Genomic DNA, 23976 nt, shown 5'->3' with positions numbered 1-23976 from the left:
AAGACAGCCCAGCTTGGACAGAAGGAAGCTCTGGGCATCCTGTCCCTTTCTGGGCTCTGCCTGCCAGGGGGAGGTTCCCCCGACTGTGAGCTCCGGGGCTGCACCGCCGCACTGCACAATCCTTGCAGACGCCATGCAGCGCGTCTCCTGGGAGAAGGCCTCTGTGAGGGCGGCTACGCTGGATGATCTTGGGTGGCCAGGGAGTGGCACTCTCAAAAGTCAGCTTGGGGCAGAATGACGGCTAGGAGGGGCAGCCCTAACTAAGAAGCCAAAGGACAGGAAGTAGCGGCCTGGGCCTGGAATCCTGGAGCATCTTTTGGGTTGCCGGGAGAGTCTGGCACCCCTCCCTGCTCCTGGGCTCCTTCATTCTTTATTCTTGCACTTCAACTCCTTGACCATGGATCATGGTCCTAAGAGACTTGGAACAAGAAACTGAGACACCCCTGTCATTCCAGCTTCCTGGTACTAGTTTAACACCCACCTGACCAATACTGATCATCTGCCTTGGTTACAGTTGAAATACCTGAGACAGGGAAAGGGGCTACAGCATTTTCTACTCAGGAAGGTGATGAAACTGATGGAAGCAGGCCTTGGGAGGCAGGTGGGGAGGGGGAACTGGATGTGAGCTGGAAATTTTTAAGAGCTTCCCCAAATCCAAATCTTTATATGATATCTCCTGAATTTTAAATGTCAGCAACTAATTAAAAAAAAAACAACATCTGGGCCAGGTGGTCCATGGCATCCCGCTTGGCTGGGATCATCTCCTAGATGAGGACATGGGTGCCCACAGGGGCACACTCCACACCCCAAGGAGGGCTCTTTCGAGAAGGCGGAGTGAGCATAGAGGGGATGGGGGCGGCCCACCTCTCTGGCCACGCAGACCAACCGGGCTCCTGGAGAGAAGATGCCATGTGTTTTCACCTGGGGAAAGGCGGTGGCCTTCCTCATTTTCTTCTTTCCTTTTTCCTCTGCAGAGGTCTGTGGGGCCCTCAATGTCACCGTGTCCCCGGGGCCCGTGGTTGACTACCTGGAGGGGGAAAATGCTACTCTCCTCTGCCACGTCTCCCAGAAGAGGCGGAAGGACAGCTTGCTGGCCGTGCGCTGGTTCTTTGCACGCCCGGACTCCCAGGAGGCCCTGATGGTTAAGATGACCAAGCTCCGGGTGGTGCAGTACTATGGGAACTTCAGCCGCAGCGCCTACCGTCAGAGGCTGCGCCTCCTCGAGGAGCGGCGCGGCGTGCTCTACACCCTCTCCGTCTTGACCCTCCGGCCAGCCGATCAAGGGCATTACGTGTGCAAAGTCCAGGAAATCAGCAAGCACAGGAATAAGTGGACAGCTTGGTCCAACGGCTCCTCGGCGACAGAAATGAGAGGTAAGGGTGCATCCACTCTCTGGGGAGAGTGGTAGGGTGACAGGTCCGTGGGCCTCCCTCCAGCTGGCCAGGCAGTGGCCTCCAGGACGGCTCTGCTGAGCTAGAACACATCTTTTTGGCCTCTAAGGGCCAAGCCGTATGAGGCAGGCCATGGGAATGAGGATAGATCTTTACATGGATGCTGTGGCTAACTTGTATTATAGGCGTGGAAGGCTGAACAGAAAGGGGCAAGTGTCTGGCCCCATGCCACCCAACCCACCCCTGGCCAAAACCTGTTTTGCAGCTGAAAGATTGGTCTGGCTGTGTTCTTTGCCTCCAGCTCAGATCTGCACAGCCTTGATCGCTTTGCCTGGCAGGGTGCCGGGCACTATGGGAGGAGGCCCGCATTGGGAGGTCCTGATGCCTGATGTGAGTTGCCAGGCCTCAGAGCCGGGCAGCCTGAGTGGCTCTGACCCATCGCCCAGAGGAACTGATCCAAGCCTCTGGCAACAGCTCACTGAGAAATTCATCGGAAAGTGGGCAAGGGACCAGAGGTGGCCCTCCCTTCCTGGAGACAGATAGGCGTGGGCCGCGTTCCGGAACATCTTAGCTACTAAGTGCCATATTTGAGGGCTATCATTTTTTGCCACTGATGTTCCATTCAAGAAGACACCTCTCACAATTTTAATAAAACTGGCTACTGTGTACTAAAATTACATCTTGGAGTGCTTGGAACCTGAATTTGGTCTGGTAGAAGATCAAGAGAATCACAGAGTAAAGCTGATGATCCCAAGTGTGAAAAAGAATCTAATTTTGTTGTGTACATGTCATATAATATTAAAGGCATTAGTGATGTTGAAGGGATAAAACTCTGTTGTGAATAGGCATTTTTAATATCCTGTATGTTAAAGTAAATAATTTACCTGGATAGTCCAACTTCATTTGTCTTTGGAGTTCGCTTATTTTAATGTTCTTAAGCACGGAATGATATATCATCTGAAATGTTGTGCACTTTTTCTCCTTAAGCAAATTAATTCAAGAAAACAAATGACTATTAATATAAATATGTATTTTGGCACAGAAAATAGAAAAATACATCGGATGACCACAGGCTAAGGAGGGAATCCACTCTGGATATTACTTGGCTCTGAAACATAAGATCTTATATATGCCCTTTGAATTTTTATGTCTGGGTGTATTCCGGAGCCGTGTAGTAAATCTCTCGGCAGTGACGACCGCTCTGCCAGTTAGAACAGATAAAAAGATTTCCTACGTTCAAGTGAGTGCCGTCATCAAGTCTGTTATTTCATGTGCGTCTGCTTTCAGTGAATGAAGCTGGGTTCCTTCTAGAACATTTATTTGGGTACGTGCTGCAAAAACCTGAGGTGGCTCTTAAGACTTCAGTGGAACTAATCTCTTTTCCCCACTTCTCGGTACTTTGATTTGCTTTTATGGGTGGAAGAGGAAGGGGTGGAGTTACAAGGCGTGTCCAGGGAATTGTGTGTAAACCGCAGCCTGTCACATCCCTGCTGGTCCCTGAGATGCTGGCTCCTGACAAAGTCCAGCTCGTTAGCCACGTGCTTGCAGAGTGCTTTACCAGTGTCATGCAAAATGAAAAACGAACAGAAATTTAAGAACAGACCAAATAACAATTTCCCCCATAATTGCAGTGTTACTTGCTTTATTTTACTCTGTATGTTTTTGAGTTTCCCCCGAATCAGAGTAAGTCCTTGAGCATGTGTGTGTGTGTGGTGAAAAAAAAAAAAAAAAGTAGCAATTATTGGGAAAAAAAACTATGTTAATAAATAAATTTGTCATGACTTTTTTCCACCTCTGAAAGTATGGGGCTAAAAAAATATTGGCTATATTAATTTGGGACAAAGCATAAGTTGCCATTTTATGTTTTAACTGTGCAAATTATTAAAATATGATGGAGAATTGGTGGTTTTTTTTTTTTTGTGGTATGCGGGCCTCTCACTGTTGTGGCCTCTCCCGTTGTGGAGCACAGGCTCCAGACACGCAGGCTCAGCGGCCATGGCTCACGGACCCAGCTGCTCTGCGGCATGTGGGATCTTCCCGGACCGGGGCACGAACCCGTGTCCCCTGCATCGGCAGGCAGGCTCTCAACCACTGCGCCACCAGGGAAGCCGGAGAATTGGGGATGTTGAGGAATAGGGAAGTAGTAAATTGGGGTTTGTCTGGAAACCGCATATGTATGAGATTGTGGGTGGGGGGAGATCCTGCCTTCAGTGTTGTTGGTACCAAACAATATGATAAATAATGAAGAATGAAAATGTGTGATCCTCTGGGTGACAATGGAGTCACACTTGGCTTATTTTAGAGAACCTGTCATACCACGTGAACTTAGTGTCATTTTTATCACACAGAGGTAGAAGGAAAGACAAGGAATGTTACACAGTTTCTTCAGTTGCTTATGCCATGTGACCATTTCACTGAGCCAGAAGCCCTGCCTGCAGAGGACATGGATCCAGAAACCCTAAGTGACACATGGTGTTGGAACCCTCTGGAGCGGTTTCCAGGGGGGTTGATGTTAGGTTTGATTTCATTTAATTGTCTTATCAGTGACATTGAAAAGGGGGCACACATCACCTTAATGAACTTTACAGAAAGTACAAAATTGGGAAGTTTTTAACATCAGCAAGGAGTAAAACATAATGAAAAGGGAATCCAGGGAGGTAAGAAATACAAGCAGGAAATAACAGAATGAGGTTCAATTTGGAAAATGGCAGAGTGATACATTTGGGGAAAACGAATCACAGGCAGTGTTGGAGAGTCAACGGGAGGCTCTCTGTGAAGGGACTTTGGTGACGTCGGTGGTGAATTAGATGCGCATCTGCAGGGTGATATGGCAGCAGGAACAGCCTGTGTTATTTCCCTCCGCACACCGTAAGTTGGCCTGGTGTCCCTGAGAAGGAAGTTGGTTGTGTCATGTGTAGTGTGCTAGGGAGACACTAATGTGGACTACACCGTCCGTTTGGGGAACCTCACTTTCAGAAAGATAGATTCAATCTAGAGAAGAGGAGCAAACGTGATGAGGAAATGAGTGGCAGCCTTCAGAGAGACGATCAGTTCAGCTGAGGAAGCTTCAGCGAAGACATTGCATTGGAAAATAATACGGCCTACAGTGTTCCGCGGCGCTCGGTGGATTCATTTATCTCTCACTCAGTGGGCATTTATTTTATGGTGCATCTGCTCTGCTGGAAACTTGGGGACACAGGGGCGGATCTGTTTAGAGGGTGGCAGATAGAGAAACAGATACGATGTCACAGAGTCAGGTGCAGTGATAAAGGTGTGCATGGAGCATTGTGCACATGCACAGGAGGGCTCCTAAGGATGAGGCAGGGGGCAGTGCTTGAGCGGACACTGGCTGTTTATGTGGGGCAGGGAGCCAGAGGGGACGGTAAATCAGTGGATGGAGGGCCCTACAGCCGTGGGTCAGGACTGCTGGCGCCTGAACTGGAAGGTCGGGCCGGCAGTGGGTAACGAGGGGAGGCAGGCAGGGCTGATCGTGGAGGGGCCTGTACTGAATATTAAGGAATTTACACTTGATTTTGTAGGCCAGCATTCTCAACCTTGCCTAATGATAAGGGGCCATTGTTAACATGCTGGAGATTCTAGTCTATTAGGTCTGGGTTGGAATTTGAATATTTAACATCCAGTCTAGATGATTTTATCATCAGGCATTTTGGGGAATCTCTGCTTTCGTCCTTGGAAACCCTGAGAAGCGTTTAAAGTCTTTTGACAGACTCCTCTGTTGGCTGCTTGGGACATGGATTTGGGGGAATCAGACTACAGGGTGAAGAGGCAGAGTCTTTTGTATTTGCTCAGGCTTGAAATGATGCAAAGTTTGGCAGGAGGAATGGAGAGACATTGGAGGTCAAATAAGAAGTTTTTAATAACTGGGTGCAAGGAAGGGAGAAAGCTTTGGGATGATACCCAGGAGTCTAACTCAGTGTGTGCAGGACGGTGCCCACGGCTGACAAAGGGAGCATAAGAGATGAAGCTGGCCACAGAGGAATTGAGAGTGACGTTGGCTGGAGGCCATCCCGCACTGATGTCCAGTAAGCACGCAGAAATGTGGAGCTGAAGCGCCCATCTGATCTGGCCAGTGAGAACTGATTCTGAGTCAGGCAGGTGAAACCACGGGGGTGGGTAAAATCCCCAAGGGGATTCCCAAGGGACAGGGGCCAAGGGTGAAGCCCTGGGAAACACCAGTATTGGGGGCAGCAGACTTGGTGTTTGGAACAGGCTCCTCTGGGCCAGCCCCCTGGTGGTCTGGAAAAGGCAAAGTGTTTTCAGTAGGAGAGCAGCACTGCAGAGCGAAGATGTAGCAGTTTCTTCCCAGGAGTGCAAAAAGTCAATCTTTGGGAAATCTAGAGGTGCACAGTGTTCCAGGCAGGACTGAGGTGCATTGACCTTAATCCTGGCAGCCTGGTGAGCCCTGTGTCCTCCTTTCTGATGACAACCATCTCTAGGTAACAGCTTCTGGCTCATTTATCATGAGCAGGTGAGATGCAGGGGTGGGTCTCGCTGTAGGTGAAATAGGAGGAAATGAACTGCGTGGTCCTGCCCTGCCCGAACCCAAGAATATGGGGAGGTCAGGTCCTGAGTGCCCTGTCCCTAGCACTGAGCAGGCTGAGCAAGGCTGGAGTTGGTGGAACAGGGAAGTCAGGATGGAAATAAAGGGAGCACGAGCAGGGGTTCGGGGTAATTTCCAACAGGGAGATGAAGCTGCTCAGCGGGGTCTCTCTCTAAGGGGTGCCTTATTTATGCTTGGGCTGTTCAAGGTTTTCTGAGCTGGAGGCTTCATAGATAGACTAGTGCAGAGTTTTCCAAAAGTTCTTGGTTCCTTTAGGCCAAAAGAAATAACTAACAGCTTTGCTTTTTAAGTAGTTGGGTCCAACAACTTAAAAAAGGATTTCTGTCCTAATACGTCCTGAGAGCATAACACGTCCCTAGACGTGGAGACAAGCTGTTCTCTTTGGGGTAAATTCCAATATCACTTTCGAATTGAGTTGAAGCTTGCTATTTTAGGGGGCCAACCTCTCTCCTATAGGTGCAAAAGCACTTTCGTTATTTCAGAAGCAGTCCGATAGCTACTTGTGGTCAATTTCTTGGCAAATTGTGATGCTTTCTGAAGTTCGCTTTCCTCTGTCCCTGTAGACACAGAGGTAGTGTCTGACCCTGCGTTTGTTCTCCGCACTCAGCGCTGACTGGTACTTGCTATGCCTCAGGCGTGCAGTTTAAATTAAGCCCGCCGTCTTCCCTAAGCTGGTACGGCAGGTCTTGTTGCCTCTCCACACGCCCTTCACCCTGTCTGCCCCACGTCCCCATGTCCAGGCACTTGCCCGTTGTGTTTTGTGCCCGCTTTCTTTAGTAATCCCTTGACCTCCCTTTGCTGTCTCTGCTCCCCAAGCTTTGGGGGTCTCCCTACCTTTGTGCCTTCTCCATCCTGCTTGATGTCCCTGTGACCCCCCATCCCTGTCCTCCTCAGGCACTGATGTGGCCTGGTCCCTCCCAGGACACGCAGACCCTGGAGAGTTCTAAGTGCAAGGACAGCCCTGGTGTGGGTGTGGGAATGGGAGGCTGGGCCAGTTCCTAAGCCTGGATTTTCTTCAGGAGGATTTCCGGGATGAAGCCTGAGAGTCCCTGGGGATCCCGGTCAGGGGCAGGCTGTAGCACGGTCCTGGGTGCCACAAGTCCCTAACAGTTGTTGAGCTCTGACATGGCCAGTTTGATGCTGTGCTTGAGGGCGCCACATGGGCCCTTAGCACCAGGGCGTGTGAGCCCCCCGGGGTTCTCAAGAGTGACATTGTCATTCATTTTAAGCTTCTGGTCTTAAGAGTACAACCGCTTGGATTCCCCATTCCCCAGGCCTCGTACAAAATTGTCCTCAACGGCTTTTCAGCCCAGTTCTGCCACCCACTGACTCAGAAGCAGTCTGATATTCTGAGCAGAACCGAATATCCGTCTTTTCAGATGGAGATGTTTTCATCACCGGTGAAAATGCTAATAATAGAAGCAATTTGCAAGGGCTGTCTCCTGCAATTTAAACAGTATTTCAGTCTAACCCCAAACAACATATTTTAACAAGCCAAATTGTTATTTGACTTCAGATTATATAAGTGAGCTTTAAATGTTAGGAGTGGACAAAGCAAATAGAAAACTCTGTTTACCCTAAAAAGTATTTGGGGGCAAAGATAAAATTATAATATAATTTCTTATCTATTTAACCCCAGAATATTAGAGGGAATTTAATAATTGGATCTGAAAGTACCACGACAGGGAGCCGATATTTCAAGTTTCAGTGGCAGAAATTAAAGAATTCCTTTTTCTCCAGAAACGTGGAACAGATAATTAGGAATGAGATTAATGAAACATTTAGTGCTACTGCTTAATTAAGCAAGCTCACATCATGATGTTTAAAGTGTCAACAGGTCCTATACTCAAAAGGAACAAATTCACAACTGGAGTGTAATTTAAACACCACTTCAAACACTTCTTCATTATATCTACGCTCCTTGCGACTGCCATGTTCTTGGAAGAGTTTAAGAGATTGGAATTTAAGCTCAGCACCATGTATGGAGCCCCAGTTTATGAGCCTGTGGTCCCTGTGCTTTGTCCAAAGAGAGTTATGCGTGGGGAGGTTTGATCCCCTCCCTCTGGGGTCCCCTGCCTCACAATCTGGAGGAGGAGACATATGTCAATATGGGTATAGGTTTGGTAGACATTATCGACAAAGCTAATAGAAAGAGAGTATGAAAAGGCCGTACAAGAGGGTGAAGCGGGTACGGGGGAGTCAGCGGAAGAAAGGTTACATTCTTTGGGGAATAGGAGAAGGCCACCTGGAGGATGTGGCATTCCGCTGGGACCACAGGGTGAGGAGGGATGTGACGACTATGGGCCGTGCCATGTCAGGAGATGAAACAGCTGGAGCAAAGATATGGATGAAGGAGAAGAGGGATTTGCAAATAACTTAATGGGGTTGGATGCATGTTTGTGATTGGTAAGGGCTGAGGTGGGCAGTGATAAGAGGAAAAGTTGGCGTGGTGGCCCTGCCCGGGGACCTGGACTCCAGGGACCCTGCCAGATTCTTCTTAAATGCACCCACATGCCTGACACAGTGCCTGGTACACAGAAGGGCTCCATAACGAAATTTTTAGATGAAGGACTGAATGAGTGGTCCAGACTCTTTGGTATAATGCCATTTTAATTAATGGCAACAAGGAGTGGAAGGTGGTAGCAAGAGAGTAATATATAGATCTACCCTGGGCTTGTGTCTGGAGAGGGCCCGTTACCAAGCCCTAAGGTTTAGGATTTCCTAATCGCTATGTGGGGATATACACATGGCCTTTGTATTCTGCAGCTGATTCCGTCTCAGAATGTGAAGTTCTTATCTAACCGCCTTGTCACAATGGGAAGTCTGTTTAACATGGTTTTTCGTTTGCTTTTTTGCTTTGTTTTCTAGAATTTGTCTTAGAGTGAATGCAAAGGAAAGAGTGGCTTAAAATAGACAAAGCTGGAGCTTTTCTGTTTCTCATCAGCTGCCCCATCAGTGCAGGTCACTCAGAGATCCTAGTCACATATACGGCTTTGTCCAGGCCCCAAGAGAGACTGCCTTTGGCCTGAGTCTTGGAGGGGCAAGGGGGAAAGGAAGCAATAGGCAAACATCTGAGAGCAGAAACAGAGAAGTTCTCTGTGTCTCTCTGGGTTGTAGTTGCCTTTCTTGAGAACACTGACCCAGTTATAAATAGTGGGGACACAGCCACATTTAGTTTTTTCCTTGGGAAACCATCTGATCATTGAATAAGAAGGGCCAGTGAACTGACTATATTACTTTTTGAATTTGGAGCAAAAGTGTTGACTCCTCTTTATTTTATGTAAGGGTCTTTTCTTGTGCATATTTCATATCCCCAGCCCCTTCTGGTCCTTGGAGATTTCCCTTTCCCATTGATCTGTGCAGAATGCTGCCTGAGGAAACTGAGGTAGGGTGTGTCCGCTCTCCAGCTTTCTACACCCCCTGGGTGCAAATTAGCAAGGTCTACATGCAAGGTCCAGGGCCTTAAACTTCTGCCCCTCTCCTTTCAACTCAAAAGAGCTTAATCACCTTATGCTTAAGGTTTCTGGGCTTCCTGCTTCCTTTCTGTTAGAAACTAAGAACTCAGAGGCCGTAAAGTAAATCATGACAGACCCAAAGCATGCAGCTCCAAAGTTAGAGCACTGCAGAGAAGTCAGCCCTGAAGGCCTGGTGAGCTAGTGTGTTCCCCCTGCTTCTGAGACAGGTCTTCCATGGGAAAGAAGGTGCTGGGTAGGCCAGGGTCCCCTGCCCTGGGCTTTCTTCCCAGCCTTCCACAATATAAGTTTGTCCCAGCACCAAGCTTTCTTTGGGAGACCTTGATCCACCAATACAGCATCATATTCATTCCATTCATTTGTGCGCTCAAATTAACTATGACTTGTTATGGGCCAAGAAGGATCCCAGGAAGTGAAAACAGATGCAATTCCAGCCCGCATGGAACTTCCCTTCTGCTGGAGGAGGCGGACAATGAACAGGAGAAATGAGTAAAGCATAGTGATGTGTTCTAAGGCAATGTGTTCATCAGGCACAGAGGGTGTGAAATACTAGATAAGCGTTGGAGGAAGGTCTCTCTGACTTAAATTCTGTCTAGTTCCCAAGTTTGAGTCGGCCACTTGGGGAGACGCATCAGCCCTTATAGACAGTCTGCTCTTTTGAAAATAACTTTCTTGAAAGCTGTGTTCTTCACCTTGTATTCCTCTGCTCTGAGACATGTTATTAAGGGGAGTCCTTTTGGGAGTCCTTTGTAAACAACACTTATGTGATAGACTTATTCCTTAGGTTTTGCTGTTACTCTCATTTTCCCTGGATTAAATTGAAGAGCATTGGTTGAGTTCTGAGTTCTGGACCCCAACCTGGACTCAGTGGGAGACTGAGGCCCAGGATCTGGCTCCTCATGACCTGAATCCCCTCTCCCATGTCTCTTGGGACTTGGTGCCCACTGCTGTCTGTATTAGGGGTATGTGAGACAGGGCTTCTCCACTTGGGGTCCTGGGACCTCAAGCCTCAGAATTTCCATGACCGTGTGCTCCCTAATCATGCAGGTTCCCAGGCCCTCCCCAAACTCCTTGAACTAGAAGCTCAGGGGTCATGCCTGGGGATCCCCATTTTAACAAGAGGCCTAATTAATTCTCCCACACACTAAAGTTTTAGAAATCTTGGTCTTCAGGTGCTCGGTGAAGGCAACACCCTCTACCATCAGGAGTTATAGTATCCTAGAGAATGCTTCAGCCTAGCCTAACCGGTAGTAGAAATAGGAAGGTGAAGGTGTGTCTCTCAAACTCAGGGCCAGTCTTTCCCGCATCCGTGCCGCTGCTCCCTGTGGCTTCCTCACTCCTCTGTCTGTTCCAGGGCCCTCCCTACACTCCTCTCCATCAACCTCTGCCTTCCGGAAGGTGTTCTGTGTCAGAAAGGTGCACCCTACTTTGGGTGTAACCCATGGTTGCAATTTAAGCTCCTTTAATTATAGGATTCTTTGTTAAAGGAACTGGAGGCATAGGTGAGCAGGCAGGAAAGAATACTGGGAGAAGGGGAGTCTTCCCAGGGCCTCTAAAAATCATGAGCCATCTGTTCGCTGGATGACTGGGGTCAGTCCTTCAATGCAGGCTCAGGTAAATGCTCTCTATCATCGGTGAACAGGAGACCAGGAAGGAAACAGGAGGTCCCTTAGCCGGAGGGCATTGTCACAGGGTCTTGGCGTGAACTCAGGGGACATGGTCTGCCACAGCCTGTGAAACATGCCCTCCCCAGGGGAGTCGGTGGGACGGTCTGTCCAAGTCAGAAATCAAGGGTCTCAGTTTTCACACCTCTCTGAGTGATGGTTTCCCCGCAGGTCCCAGCAAAGGGGACTTGGCTAAGATTCTTTCTTTCCAACCTGCTTCCTCCAGACATGAGGCTGATAGGATCGTTTTGTCTCGGTGCCTCTGGGCTGGGTTCTTCCAGACTGTTTGATCCTGCAGCACTTTCAACCGGTTCTTCCCAGAGGCCCGAGACGTGGTGACTCTCACACCCCACCCCTTCTTAGATTTCATCGGATTCTGCTGTCTTGGGGAGGGACCCAGGACAGCCTGCTGCTCAGTTATCCGGGCCACCACCTCACAAGAAGGTCAGCCAGGCTCTGTGCACTGGGTGCCGGGGTCCCCAGGAGATTACCAAGCAGTCAATAGGTCAGTTGATGACTTAGCTTTTGAGCTCTCTTCACTCTCCTTTTATACTGTGGCCCAGACTGATTCATGAATGTGCACAGGAGTCAGAAATCAAAAGGCCCACTTTCTGATAAAGCTGTATTGAGAAGAGTGGTTTGGTGCTGAGGCCAAACTGGGGTTCCTTCTGCTTCTCTGATCAGTTGCACTACCCTCTTCCCAGGCCCCACACCTTGTGGGAGGAGGTGGTCCTGGTACCGCCCTCCCTCACGGGACCTCTGGATGCAGGAAGGATGGAAGAGGCAAGGCTCCCCGGGAAGCAGGGCTGGCATTATTCCCAGCAGCTGGAGTAATGAACCTTCCCAAGGGGGTGCCCACTGCCCACCCCCACATTAGCTCTTGGCTGAGAGGCTGGGCTCAGAGCATGCGGCAAGACAGAGGCCACCTTAAGCATGGTCTGTGGACGCAGACGTGTGGCTTGACAATGGATCGCATTCATTTTGAGACAGCACGGGATTAGCGGCTGAAACAAGATAGCTACATGGAACCTTGGGAAAATTTCAAAAGCTCTGGCAGAGTTCATGTAAAAGATTTTTCTTTCTTGTAGGAACAGATAAGATTATGGCTGGTGTTGCTGATCATCATATGCCAAACAAAGTTGCTGCACTTTCCCATAAAACAGCTGCACGGGAGAGAAATGAGGAACCTCCATGAATTCCTTGCTTAGAGCCCCCTTAGCTTTGAATCCCAGCTTGTTGGCTCTTTCAACACCCATCTCCATAACTCCACTGGGGAGACCTTGTTACCTTCTATCCCACATAAGGCGAAGGGAATTGTAATTGGACTAAATCAAGGGCCCACAGCTTCTGAAATTAAAAAATGAAAGATGAATCAAAAGTGGTCCAAAGACAGTGGCTTTTGCTGGAATGATAGCAGCCCGACTGAGTTGCAGACGTTTAGCCACAAGGTCAGGGAACTCTTTCTCATGGACCATTTGGACAACTGAAGATTCACATTCTGAGGCAAAGGACTGATAGCAGAGGACCATGCTAGAATTTAGGTGTGGGAATTAGAGCAGTGAAGAAAATAGACCAAATCCCTGTCTTACGGAGCTAAGGTCCTTGTGGATAAAAATGGCTCACTAGGTCTCAAGCACTGTTCTGAGTATTTCACATATATTAACCCATCTGGTTCTCACACTCACCCTGAGCTTATTATCGTCTCTGCATAACAAATGGGGAAACTCAGGCAGTGGGAAGTTAAGTGACTTGCCCAAGGTTACATAACCAGCAAACAGCAACTCAACCCGGTGTACATCAGTGCATCTCACACTTTAAAGTGCATATGATTCATCCAGGGAATCTGGGTTTAAAAGCAGATTCTGATCCAATAGATCTGTGTTGGGTCCCCTGCAATCCTGCACTTCTGACAAGCTCCCAGGTGACACTGATGCTGCTGGTCCATGGACCACACTTGGAGTAGTAAGGCTCTGGACCATGATGGGCATCCCTGATCTCCTGAAAACTACGGTCCTCAGAGGTCCACTTCTTTCTCATTTCGGTATTCTCTTCATTAGGACTCTGCGGTTATCGCAGCCTAGGCTTAATTGGTTGAAGATGAAAACCCATTCAAGCTAATTCAGAAGAGAGTTGGGGATGGTTGAAGGATATGCAGCTCATGCAATTCAAGGTCAGCAAATAATACGTCAGCCCTCTCGGTACCCAGAGTGCCATCAAGGTCAAGTCCTCCCACCTCCACCTTCCTCCTGCAGGTTCTGCCCTCTGCTCCACGTGCTTTCTGTTTTCCAAACACGGCTGCCCACCCCAGAGTCCACAGGCTTTTTCAACCCCAGGGCCTACAGCCACCATATGTACTCTGTTTCTTAGTTTAAATTCTTGAAGGGGGAATCTGATCGGTTGCTCTGGCAGTGAGCAGATTACAGGAGCTGTGAGTGGGGCAAATTAAGCAGGAAAGGTGATGGACGAATTGTCTGACATGTCTAATATCACACGCAAGACCAGATGTCCGCTAAGAGTTCATTCCTGGATGTCCAGATTTCTTCCTTTGAGGGGCTGTCAGAAAGAAATAGGTCATTCATTTATTTACTGGGCACCTACCAGCTGCCAGGCAGTGTGTCCCAAGATGGTGATACTGAGGTAGAAGACCAGCTTCTGGTTTTGAGGAATTTAGGTTCTACTGGGAGAGGGGTTCTTTCCCACAGAACAGAGCCCTCCTTCTGAGAACAATTAGAAATACTGAAAAAAAATCTTTATTTCAGCTTTCCTAATTATATATTTATATTTCATAAGTATGTTTGTATTACATAATTACACAATTGTCTATGTGCATATGTATTTCAGCTATCTTAATTGTTCTCTGAAGGACTATATAGATAGAGTGCAGAGAAGAGCAGTGAATGAGACCAATTGTCAGAGTCGCTTAACTCTTTAAGAAATTCAGCTGTTCTTACGCAGTGCTTGTTGAGAAAAGTTATACAGAAAGTGACAGTCAGGTTGTTTAGGAGGCAAGCAGAGCCTCTGATAGAGCAGAGTTCTATCAGTGAGATGAAAATTGGAAGCGCTATAATAAATACTTGAGGCTTTCTACTGGGGATCCCTGAAGTAAGGGCAAACCAGAGAGAAACCATATCCTATAGAAACTGAAACCCAGCTTCTAAACAGTTCATATCCTCATTGGATTAGGTGATCATCCCCCTACTCTAGTTTCCTACAAGGAAAATAAAATTGTATCTCGAATCTACAGGATTTTCCATATATGACGTCTGGCATTCAATTAAAAAATTATCAGGCACATCAAGGGACAAGATCAAAATCAAAAATGGGTAATAAAAATAAGCCTATGGGCAATGCAGATGTGAAAGATATCCGTCATGTACATTAAAATAATGTGATAAATATGGTTGAAAAATTAGATAACATGCTGGATAAATTCATCAGAGAGCTAGGATATATAAAAAGAATTAAGTGGATGATCTGTAACTGAAAAAAAATCCATAAATGAAATCTTAAATTTAAGAATGGCTTTAACAGCAGGTTAGAGACAGGTGAAGAGAAGATTAGCGATCTGTGTGGTAGATCAATGGAAATACCCAGTGCAAGACCTGGAGAAAAATAAAGATGGAAAATTCAGAATTGGAATCCATGACAATAATAATATAAAAGTTTGTTGGAGGGGCAGTAAATAAAATTCCAGACCATCTTTGCCATATTCCTTACCTCTCATATTGATTCAATTTTTATTCCAGCCACCTTTGTCTTGTTATTTGGGTCTTAGAGAGTCTCTTCTCTAGAGCTCTTCAGTGTGGTAGCCACTGACCAAGTATAGCTATTTAAATTTAAATTAATTAAAATGAAATACAGTTACAAATTCAGTTTCTTAGTCCCATGTGGACAAGCCACATTTCACATGCTCAATAAAAGCATGTGGCCAGTGGCAGCTGTATGTGCCTTGCAGACACAGAACATTTCCATCATCTCAGAAAGTTCTATTGGGCAATACTCTCATTCCCTGACATTTTACATTTTTCTGTCAGGTTAATTTTTTTGATTTTTGTCTATGATTATGTTACCCCTGTATGTGGAACCTTCCCATGTTTCCAGACTCTTTAGTATGATGTTCAAGGTTTAACATAGTGTAACTTAATTCTGTTCCCCTGACAATTGAAAGCAGGCACAGTGAATTCAGTGCTCAACCACTGACTGAAAGCAGACAAAATAATCTCAAAATCAGATGCTTGCAGCTGTGTGACTGTCTTACATGGGGAATGTGCTCAGAGCACTGACCCTGAGTCATCAGATGACCTCAGGCTTCTCTATCTAGGGATACCCAGGCAAGTACACTACATTTTGGAAAGATGTCCACTAAAATGGTAAAATAAATAATGTTTTGGTTCTTGGAATTCCCACTGGGGAACTCTTTATTTTGCAAGTATATGGGGGTGAGTGAGGCTTCTACTGGACTGAGTACCAGCAACTTAATTCCCCTCTCTGGTCTCTTACTTGTTATATGTAAGTCATTGCACTTTCCCCTGGCTTGTGGGTTGTGACAGTTAAATGTGGTTTTTGCAAATATGAGAATTACTTTATAAATGTAAGTGCCATATATACCATATGATATTATTTTGGACTGAGGTGGGCCAGGTCCATAAGCTACTCCACTTCATGCTATGCCATTTCTTTTTTGTCTTACAGTGATTTCCCTCAAAGCATCTGAAGATTCATCGTTTGAGAAAAAGAAAGAGACCTGGGCATTTTTTGAAGGTAATGATTGCTTATTTCTTTATTATAAGATGCAGCCTCACTTTTAGATAATAGGAAAGGAATAGACTTCTTAGTTTTGCCCTAATATCAAATGGTTTTCTTGCCCTAAACTTACTCAAGAGTAGGTTGGAAATCCCTGGTGGTATCAGCCCACAGATTTTGAAAAAGCAGACATGAAAGCTCCAGTCTGCATACTTTGGGGTTGTTTGTTTTGTGCCAGAATTTCTACTCCGAGGTGATATGAGGGAGGGATCTTCAAGTAATATAAAAATGCAAATTACATCTACTGCAACTAATTTTATCTCAGGTTTCTTAAGGAGTCTGGGATTCTGGAAACATCTGTAAACCTTAAGCAATTGATATTCAACCCATGTTAGCATCACTGGGGAGCTTTAAAAATGCTAATGCCTGCACCACATCTCTAGAGATTCTGATTAAGTTGTAACTTGTTAAAAGCTCTTCGTGGGTTGCCAGCATGCAGCCATGACCTTAGGGAGGTGTTTTCCAAAACTGGTTTCAGACCACCAGCATCAGCATCACATCAGCATCAGCACCACTTGGAAGGCTGTTACAGATGCATTGTGTTGAGTGCTACCCTTGCTTATGGAATCAGGATCTCAGGGGGTGGTACTCAGCAATCTGGGTTTTAACAAGACCTATGAGTGATTCTGAAGTACACTCAGACTGGAGCCTTAGAGCAGTGATTCTCAACAGGAGGTGATTTTATCCCTCTAGGGAACATTTGCCAATGTCTGGATACATTTTTGGTTGCCACGACTAGCATTTTGGTGCTCCTGGCATCTATTGGGTAGAAGCCAAGGAAGCTGCTACACATCCTCCAATGCACAGGTTAGCCCTGACAACAAAGAATTATCTGGCCCCAAAAGCCAAGAGTGCCGAGGCTGAGAAAGTATATGGCCTTAGTGTATGGAAAACTCACAGAAATTGTTATTGTAAAGTAGTTGAGGATTATGACCATAAGCAATGAAAGAATGTATTTTGTGAGTTCTCAGGGAGAACCTTTGATCAGTAAAACAAAAAACAAAAACAGATTAATGTTAAGATGTGATCAAGAAACTGTGAAGGATTACATCTTGTGAAGGCATTGCATTTTTTGATGATATATGGACCTAGCCAAGAGGATCTAAGGAGACGTGTGCCTTGGGCCTTCACCATCACCTTTTGTTAATTCAATAAGTGTAGGAACCTGCCCTTGGGGGAGAGCACTTGGATTCAAACCTATGTCTTCCAGTAGCTAGTTAAAAGCAGTGGATTGAGGAACTTTCTCTCAGAAAAATGTAACCATAATTATGAACACGGTTTGCAAACCATAAGGTGTCGCTTAGGTAGGCCATTAGGATTGTTTCGTTGTGAAGTCATAAATATTGCATTTCTCGGCTTGCACTTTAACAGTGATTCTTTGTATTCCCTGCTTTTCTTCTGCACGTTTTGTAGATGGCTTTTTCTTTACTTGATGGCCTCCAAGTAAAATAATCCCCAATTCCCTCCCTTAGTCTCTCATTCAGTTAATGCCTATTTGTTAACAAAGAGATGTGTGACTTTCCTCCTCATAAAGTGAAGCGGTAGAAAAAGCAATTGATGTATCCATATTTCTGAGGCTGTCCTATGACCCAGGCACTGGGAAGAGGTGGGAGTCTGGAGATGTCCTGGGGGCTCCCTAAGGTAGGCCACTGGCAGACGTGACAGCAGGAGCCCTGTTTATCATCAGATGCATAAGAATATCATGGGGGGGGTTTGTTAGTAACCCAGACTCTGGGATGCACCCCCACCCTGCCCCACCCCCTGCCAAGAATCTGATTATTATATTTAGGAAGAGATAAAAGAATTTGCACTTCATCAGGGCTTGAGGTGTTTCTGGTGCAAGTGATCCAAGAACAGTTTGAAAATGCTGTGGTACAGTACCCAAGACTTTATATATTTGGCAGGATTGTAGCATTTAGAAGTCCACACACGCCTTGTGGCACAATCAGCATCTCTAAAACACTTTGTATAATTAATGATATTTTAAAATTCATGTGTAGCTACAGAATATCAGGGTTATTCTCGATCTGACTCTACACAAAATCTGTAGGCCAACATGCACTGTCTTCTCAACACAGAGAATTGGGTCCCTTCAGGAAGGCTAAATTGGAATTCTCACTGTGTATCCTGCCTCAGAGCAGCTGTGTCCAAAGTGCTCTTTCTCTGTGATTTCAGCAGCAGCAGCGGCGGCAGCATCTATGGGTTTTGCTTTTTTAACCCAGCCACAGCGTTGGCGAGGTCAGGGATACAGTTGAAATTCCCCAGCGCCTGATCCCAGGCCTTTGCCCTTTTGTTCCTGGATGGGAGAGCTGCGGCAGGGCTTGAGGACGGATATCCATCCTCCTGGGGCTTAGCTCGGCCTGGCTGTGTGCCTGCAGCACAATAAAAAAGCATTGTCAGTTCTCTTGGTGAGACGCTGGAATGAGTTAAAATCCCTCAAGGCTATTGCTCAGGTATTTCTCCCTGAGCAAGATGTTATCACCGGCTGGATAAAAAAATTAGCAGAATTACGAGGTTTTCTCAACATAACTGTGATCTAGGTATTTGTCGTTGCCCTGGAAATGTAGAGGATGGACATTGACCTTCTGGATTTAGTGGTCCGGGCGGAGTTGGGTTCCTTCCCTGTGCTGAGGAATGCTGGGGTCACTGGGTTTCAAAGCAGCTCTGAATACTCCAGCCGGCCTCAGGGTTGCCGGGCAAGAGGTGTGCAGGCTGCCTTTCACGGGGACCGCTCTGCCTGGCGTGGCCTGGCTTTCTGGGAGGGTGGGAGCTGGCATGCAGACATTGTGCACCCCGTCTTGGCCTCCCTGCCACGTGCACATCGCTGCAGCCTGCTGGCCCCACCATCTGCTTCAGGGAGGCCCCAGGCTGGGGGCAGCAGGGAGATAACTTTCTGCATGGCGGCTTGCAGTTGAGTCCAACGAAGCAATGTCTTTGGAAGTCCAATGGCAGAAGACAAAACTGCAAGTGAATTTGGAGAATATAACAAGATTTTTAGAATTATTTTGAGTGTTCAGTGTTCTGTGGTATTTTAAAAGCTAAGCCCAGATTTGGTTAAGTGCAGATGTTTTGTTCAATTTGAACCTGAAGGTTTGGATTCAGCCTCTGGACAAGCATTGTTTGGCTGGGTCTGAGTTTGAAAACCTCTGGCCCACATTTATAATTAGAGAGGTGTTTACATAAAAGGTAAAGGAAAAGACGGAAGATAGGGCAACGTTGGGCCAGTATTCCAGCCTGAGAACGATGTCTGGAGCTGCACTGTGGCTGCCTGTGTCACCGGGGCAGAGCTCGGCTCTAGCCTGCTGGCAAAATGTATCCCTGGAGTGTTGGGAGTTTGTGACCCCGGCTCAAATGGCTCAGGGTTTAACCTTTGTTTTCAGAGAAAGGGGAGGTGGTTTTAGCATTCTGAGTAGATACAGCAGGGAGATTGCCTTTGTGCAGCAAAGGAATGCTTGGAACAGAGGAAAAAGTCAGAACCTTGGGGTAGTGGCTGCTGCCCAATCCAGGGAAACTCAGGTGTTCCTCTTGAGTTTTTCCTCCTCCTACAAGGTGACACTTTTTAATGTTCTTGTGGCTTCAAGAATACAGTAGAGCAGGCATGATCCATCCTAGGCCTGTGGGGACCCACATGCGGGCGGCTGGTGCCTGCTGGCCGGTGTCCACAGCCTGGAGGGCCTGTGTGCTTGGCAGCGTAGCTGAACCTTCCAGACAGGCCAGATGTTTTATGACTGCAGCTGTGGCTCCCTGTGGCGAGCCCCCTCTGTGCGCGTTGAGGAGGCTGTGATCTGAAACCATCATGTGGGCCTCCTGGTGCCCCTTGCCTCCTGCCTGAGAGTGGGCCACAGATGTCTGCAGCATGCTTCTGGGGACACTCGTGGGAGAGTCTCGCTGCGACCTTGTTCCCCCTTTGGTTCCTGCAGTCCCGAAACCAAAGAGAGAGTTCTGATGAAGAGGGGAGCTCGTGGGTTAGGTCGCTTCGCTCCAGCAGTGCAGAAACTTTAGGAAGATAGTTCTTCTCTCCATCCCAAGACTGAAGCCAAATTGCTGTTGCCTTTTGGTCCCGGGGCCCGAATCTCTGGAATCCTTTTGAGGCAGATGCTGCGCCCCCCAGCCCCCGTTCTGTCTGCCTGGCACTGTGACCACATTGTTTCCCAGCCTCTGGTGCCAGAAATGGCTCTGCAGTCCTGTTCCCAGAATAGTTTGTTCAACAGTATGTAAATCCAGGACTGGCCTTATGTTCTCCGTGTTCTGTCCTGTCCTGTATCCTGTCCTGAGTCCCAGTCTGTGACCTCTGCTCTGTCCCTTGGAATTTCATGTTGTTTAAATGGAGGCCCAAGCCTGTCTCCTAACTGACCACCTGCAGAGTTCTCTACCGTATTAGTTTGCAAGGCCCACACATCCGAGACACAGGCATCTATTTAGAAAGGCAGTTTTGATCTCAGTTACAGGAGGGAGTTTTCTCTATTTCTATCTAGTCTCCTCATACCCCATGGAGCTCCTCGACCCCTGTAACCTGGCTTTGTCCCTCCCATCACACTGAACGGGCTTTCCTCCAGGACTTTTCCAGTAGCTTCCTAGTGGGAAATCCCAATGGGGGTTTTCCAGTAGCGATGATGCTGTTAGAGAATCTTTCTTACAGCATTCTACTCTCTTGGCTTCTAGAACTCTCACTGGGTCCTCCTCGGCTCTTGTGACTGGCTCCTGGCTCCTGCTCTCTTTGTAGGATACCCTTTCTTGCTCCCACCCACCTGCCCTGTTCCCTAAATATTAGTGCAAGTGCTCCCTTCACCTGCAACCTTGTCCTATTGTGTTTTCTACTTAGTTTATTTTTAGTCCAGGCTTCTAAGTTGCCTTCTAAGAAACCTACTCGAACTAGCCTAAGTGAATATGCTGGCTGAACCTGAGACCAAGGGAGGCGCTCCAGGGGCAGGGACATCCCCGGGCCTCCCAGGGGAATCCGAGATGTGTGATTCCATCCCATTCCCCCTCCTTCCCTCTCCATCCCATTCCCCCTCCTTCCCTCTCCTTGACCATATAGCCTTACCTGCTTCTCCAGGCTCGCCGTGGAAGCCAGCCACCCCAGTAGGCTTACTGCTTGCTTTTTCAGCTTAAGCACTTAATCAGCTGCTTCTCTAGGTCCTGAGTGCATTCTTGCTGACTCAGTAATTCCACTTCTAGGAATTTTAATCTTGAGAACACAGTGTGAGAGACTCATTAAGGTTTAAGGTTGTGAATACTCACCGTAGAATCATTTATTATAGGGAAGGTCGGAACACTTTGAGTAGCCAATGATAAGATATTAAGTCTTTCATGATGATGTATTAATACCACAAAATTTTATCGTAGTTTTCAAAATTAAAATCACTTTTTGAAGAGAGCATAATGAGAAAATGAAATTTAAATAAAAAGAAAGATATAAAACAGTATGATCTTAATTTAAAAATTATACATATACATCATAAAGTACAGCAGTAGTTAAGTTAACTCAAAGTGATGGATGGCTGATGACTTTTTTTCTCTCTCTATTTTTATTCTCTCTCTGTATTTTTGCATTGTCTGTGTTATTTTAACTACAACTCACCACAGAGGTCTAGTCCTCTGGGAAGCCCCTCCAACCTCCCCAACCGGGATGGGTCCCTCTTCTGCATGTTTCTGGTTCTGGACACGTATTTCTATGGTTCAGGTACCATGCAGCCCTCTGCTTTCTTGACGAGAAGACCTTTGGATGTTCATCATGATATTTCTTGTACCTAAGAGCAGGCTGAATATGTCTGTTGGCTAAAGAAATTTATCAGCAGAGAAACATTTTTGCTAAGTTCAAACATTTACTAAGTTCAAATATCTGCAGCCTTTTGCTTCATAGAAGATTAAAATAATGATTCTAGCTTCCCTTTTGCTTTCTTAGCAGTTTGGGCATCGTATCAATCAGATTGGTGACACGGTTGATCACTGGAGTTTAAGAAATGGATGTATATTGTTATGGTCTGAACGTTCGTGTCCCCTAAAATTCATATGTTGAAATCCTAACCCCTAATGTGATGGCATCAGGAGGTAGGACCTTTGGGAGGTGATTAGGTAATGAGCAGGATTACCTCATGAATGGGATTAGGGTCCTTATAAGAAGGGATCCTTGAGAGCTTGCTTGCTTGCTCTCTGTTCTCCTCCACGTGAGGATACCAAGAGAAGACGTCTCCAAACCAGGAATAGAGTCCTTACCAGACACTGCACCTGCCAGTGCCTTGATCTTGGACTTCCTAGTCTCTAGGACTGTGAGATATAAATGTTTGTCGTCTAAGTCACCCAGTCTATGGTATTTTGTTATAGCAGCCTAAACTAAGATATACATGAACATGATTGAATCATTGGAACGTAAAACAAACTTATTTTGAGATAATTGTAGATTAACATGTATTTCTAACAAGTAATGCAGAGAGATTCCTTGTACCAGTTGGTACCCTTTTATCCAATTTCTCCCAATGGTATCTATCATCTTGCAAAACTGTAGTATAACATTACAACCAGGATATTGACATTGATATAGCCGAGATACAGAACATTCCCATCACTACAAGGGTCCCTGATAGCAAGACCCATTTTTCTCCCGTCTGTTCCCTCCTTAACCCCTGGCAACCACTAATCTGTTCTCCATTTCTATCATTTTGTCATTCCAAAAACGTTGTATAAATAAAATCATACAGTATGTAATTTTGGGGGATTTTTTTTCCACTCAATATAACGCTTTGTGCAATAGTTCATCCCCTTCTATTGCTGAGAAGTGTTTCATGGTGTGGATGGACCACAGTTTGTTTACCCATTCACACACTGAAGGACATCTGGGCCGTTTCCAGTTTTTGGTTATTATGAATAAAATTGCTACAAACATACACATACAGGTTTTTGTGTGAACTTAAGTTTTCATTTCTCTGGACAAATGCCCCAGAGAGCAGTTGGTGAGTTGCATGATAGTCAAAGGTGTATCTTTTAAGGAACTGCCAAACTGTTTTTCCAGAGTGGCCGTACCATTTTACATTCTCACCAGCCATGTCTTATCTATATCTTTGTCAGCATTTGGTATTGTCCTAGTTTTTATTTTGGCTGTTCTGATAGGTATTATCCCAATATATGGGATATCTCATTCTTCATATGGGTATTTACAGAGCAAAGTTTTCAATTTTGAGGAAATCTAATTTTTCTAATTTATCAAGTTTTCCTTATATGGATGGTGCTTTTGGTGTCAAGTCTAAAAATTCTCTGCTTAGTCCTAGATCTCAAAGATTTTTCTTCTATGTTTTTTTCCAGAAGTTTTCTTGTTTCTGTTTTACATTTAGGCTTGTGGTTCATTTTGAGTTGAGTTTTGATAATGTGTGAAGTTTTTTTATTTGGAGCATCTCCTGTGGTGTGGCCTGTCCCGACAATCACCTGTGTGTCCCTGCCTTTTAGACCTCTACGTGTATGCTGTGCTCGTGTGCTGTGTGGGGATTCTCAGCGTTCTGCTCTTCACTCTGACCATCATCTGGCAGTCTGTGTTTAGCAAGAGGAAATCCAGAGGTAAGAGAACAGATAAAGTCATGTCTGAAGTGGGGGCACAACCAATCCACAGACAGGCAGAAGATGTTGGGCAAAGTATCACTTTGGTTGAAAGATGCATCCTGAGTCAGGGATTATTTACCTGTGACTGGTAAGCAGCATGAGTGAGGAGATGTGTCTACCTTAGACTCTGCTAAAATCAACTGTGGCCACTGTTGACATCATTTCAGTACCCCCTTTTCTCAAATCCCTTCCTTCGGTGGTTTCTGAGGGCCCTTACCTCTCACTTCCTCCCAGAAGAGGCTGTGGAGTCAGATGACCCAGGGTTTGATTCTGGCTCTGCCGCTTAAGACTGAGTTTTTAGACACGTTCCTTAACCACTCTGGACTTTGGTTTCCTCATTTATTAAATGACATGGGATGGACACCACCTTCCTTAGATTGAATGTTGTTGTGTGTTCATAATTTAATTACAGTACCTGACGCTGTGCCTGGCAGGCAGATGGGACTGGAAAGGCACCCCTTCCCTTCTCTTCC

The 23976-nt window shown here is 46.3% G+C and overlaps 1 protein-coding gene across 2 annotated transcripts in view; it reads left to right on the top strand.

The window, feature by feature from the left end:
• VSTM4 (V-set and transmembrane domain containing 4) overlaps positions 1-23976 on the top strand; it is a 90319-nt gene that overhangs the window by 7742 nt on the left and 58601 nt on the right. For both annotated transcript variants that reach the window (XM_082601169.1, XM_082601170.1), the window contains exons 2-4: positions 975-1373; positions 15803-15871; positions 23354-23461. In XM_082601169.1, the coding sequence (XP_082457295.1) occupies positions 975-1373; positions 15803-15871; positions 23354-23461 (576 nt within the window). The remainder of the gene's footprint in view (positions 1-974; positions 1374-15802; positions 15872-23353; positions 23462-23976) is intronic.

This window comes from Mesoplodon mirus (genome assembly GCF_964341445.2).
Source record: "Mesoplodon mirus genome assembly, chromosome: 2".
NCBI classification, from domain to species: domain Eukaryota; kingdom Metazoa; phylum Chordata; class Mammalia; order Artiodactyla; family Ziphiidae; genus Mesoplodon; species Mesoplodon mirus.
The sequence above is the reverse complement of the archived record's forward strand: the minus strand, read 5'-3'. Positions and strand labels throughout refer to the sequence as shown.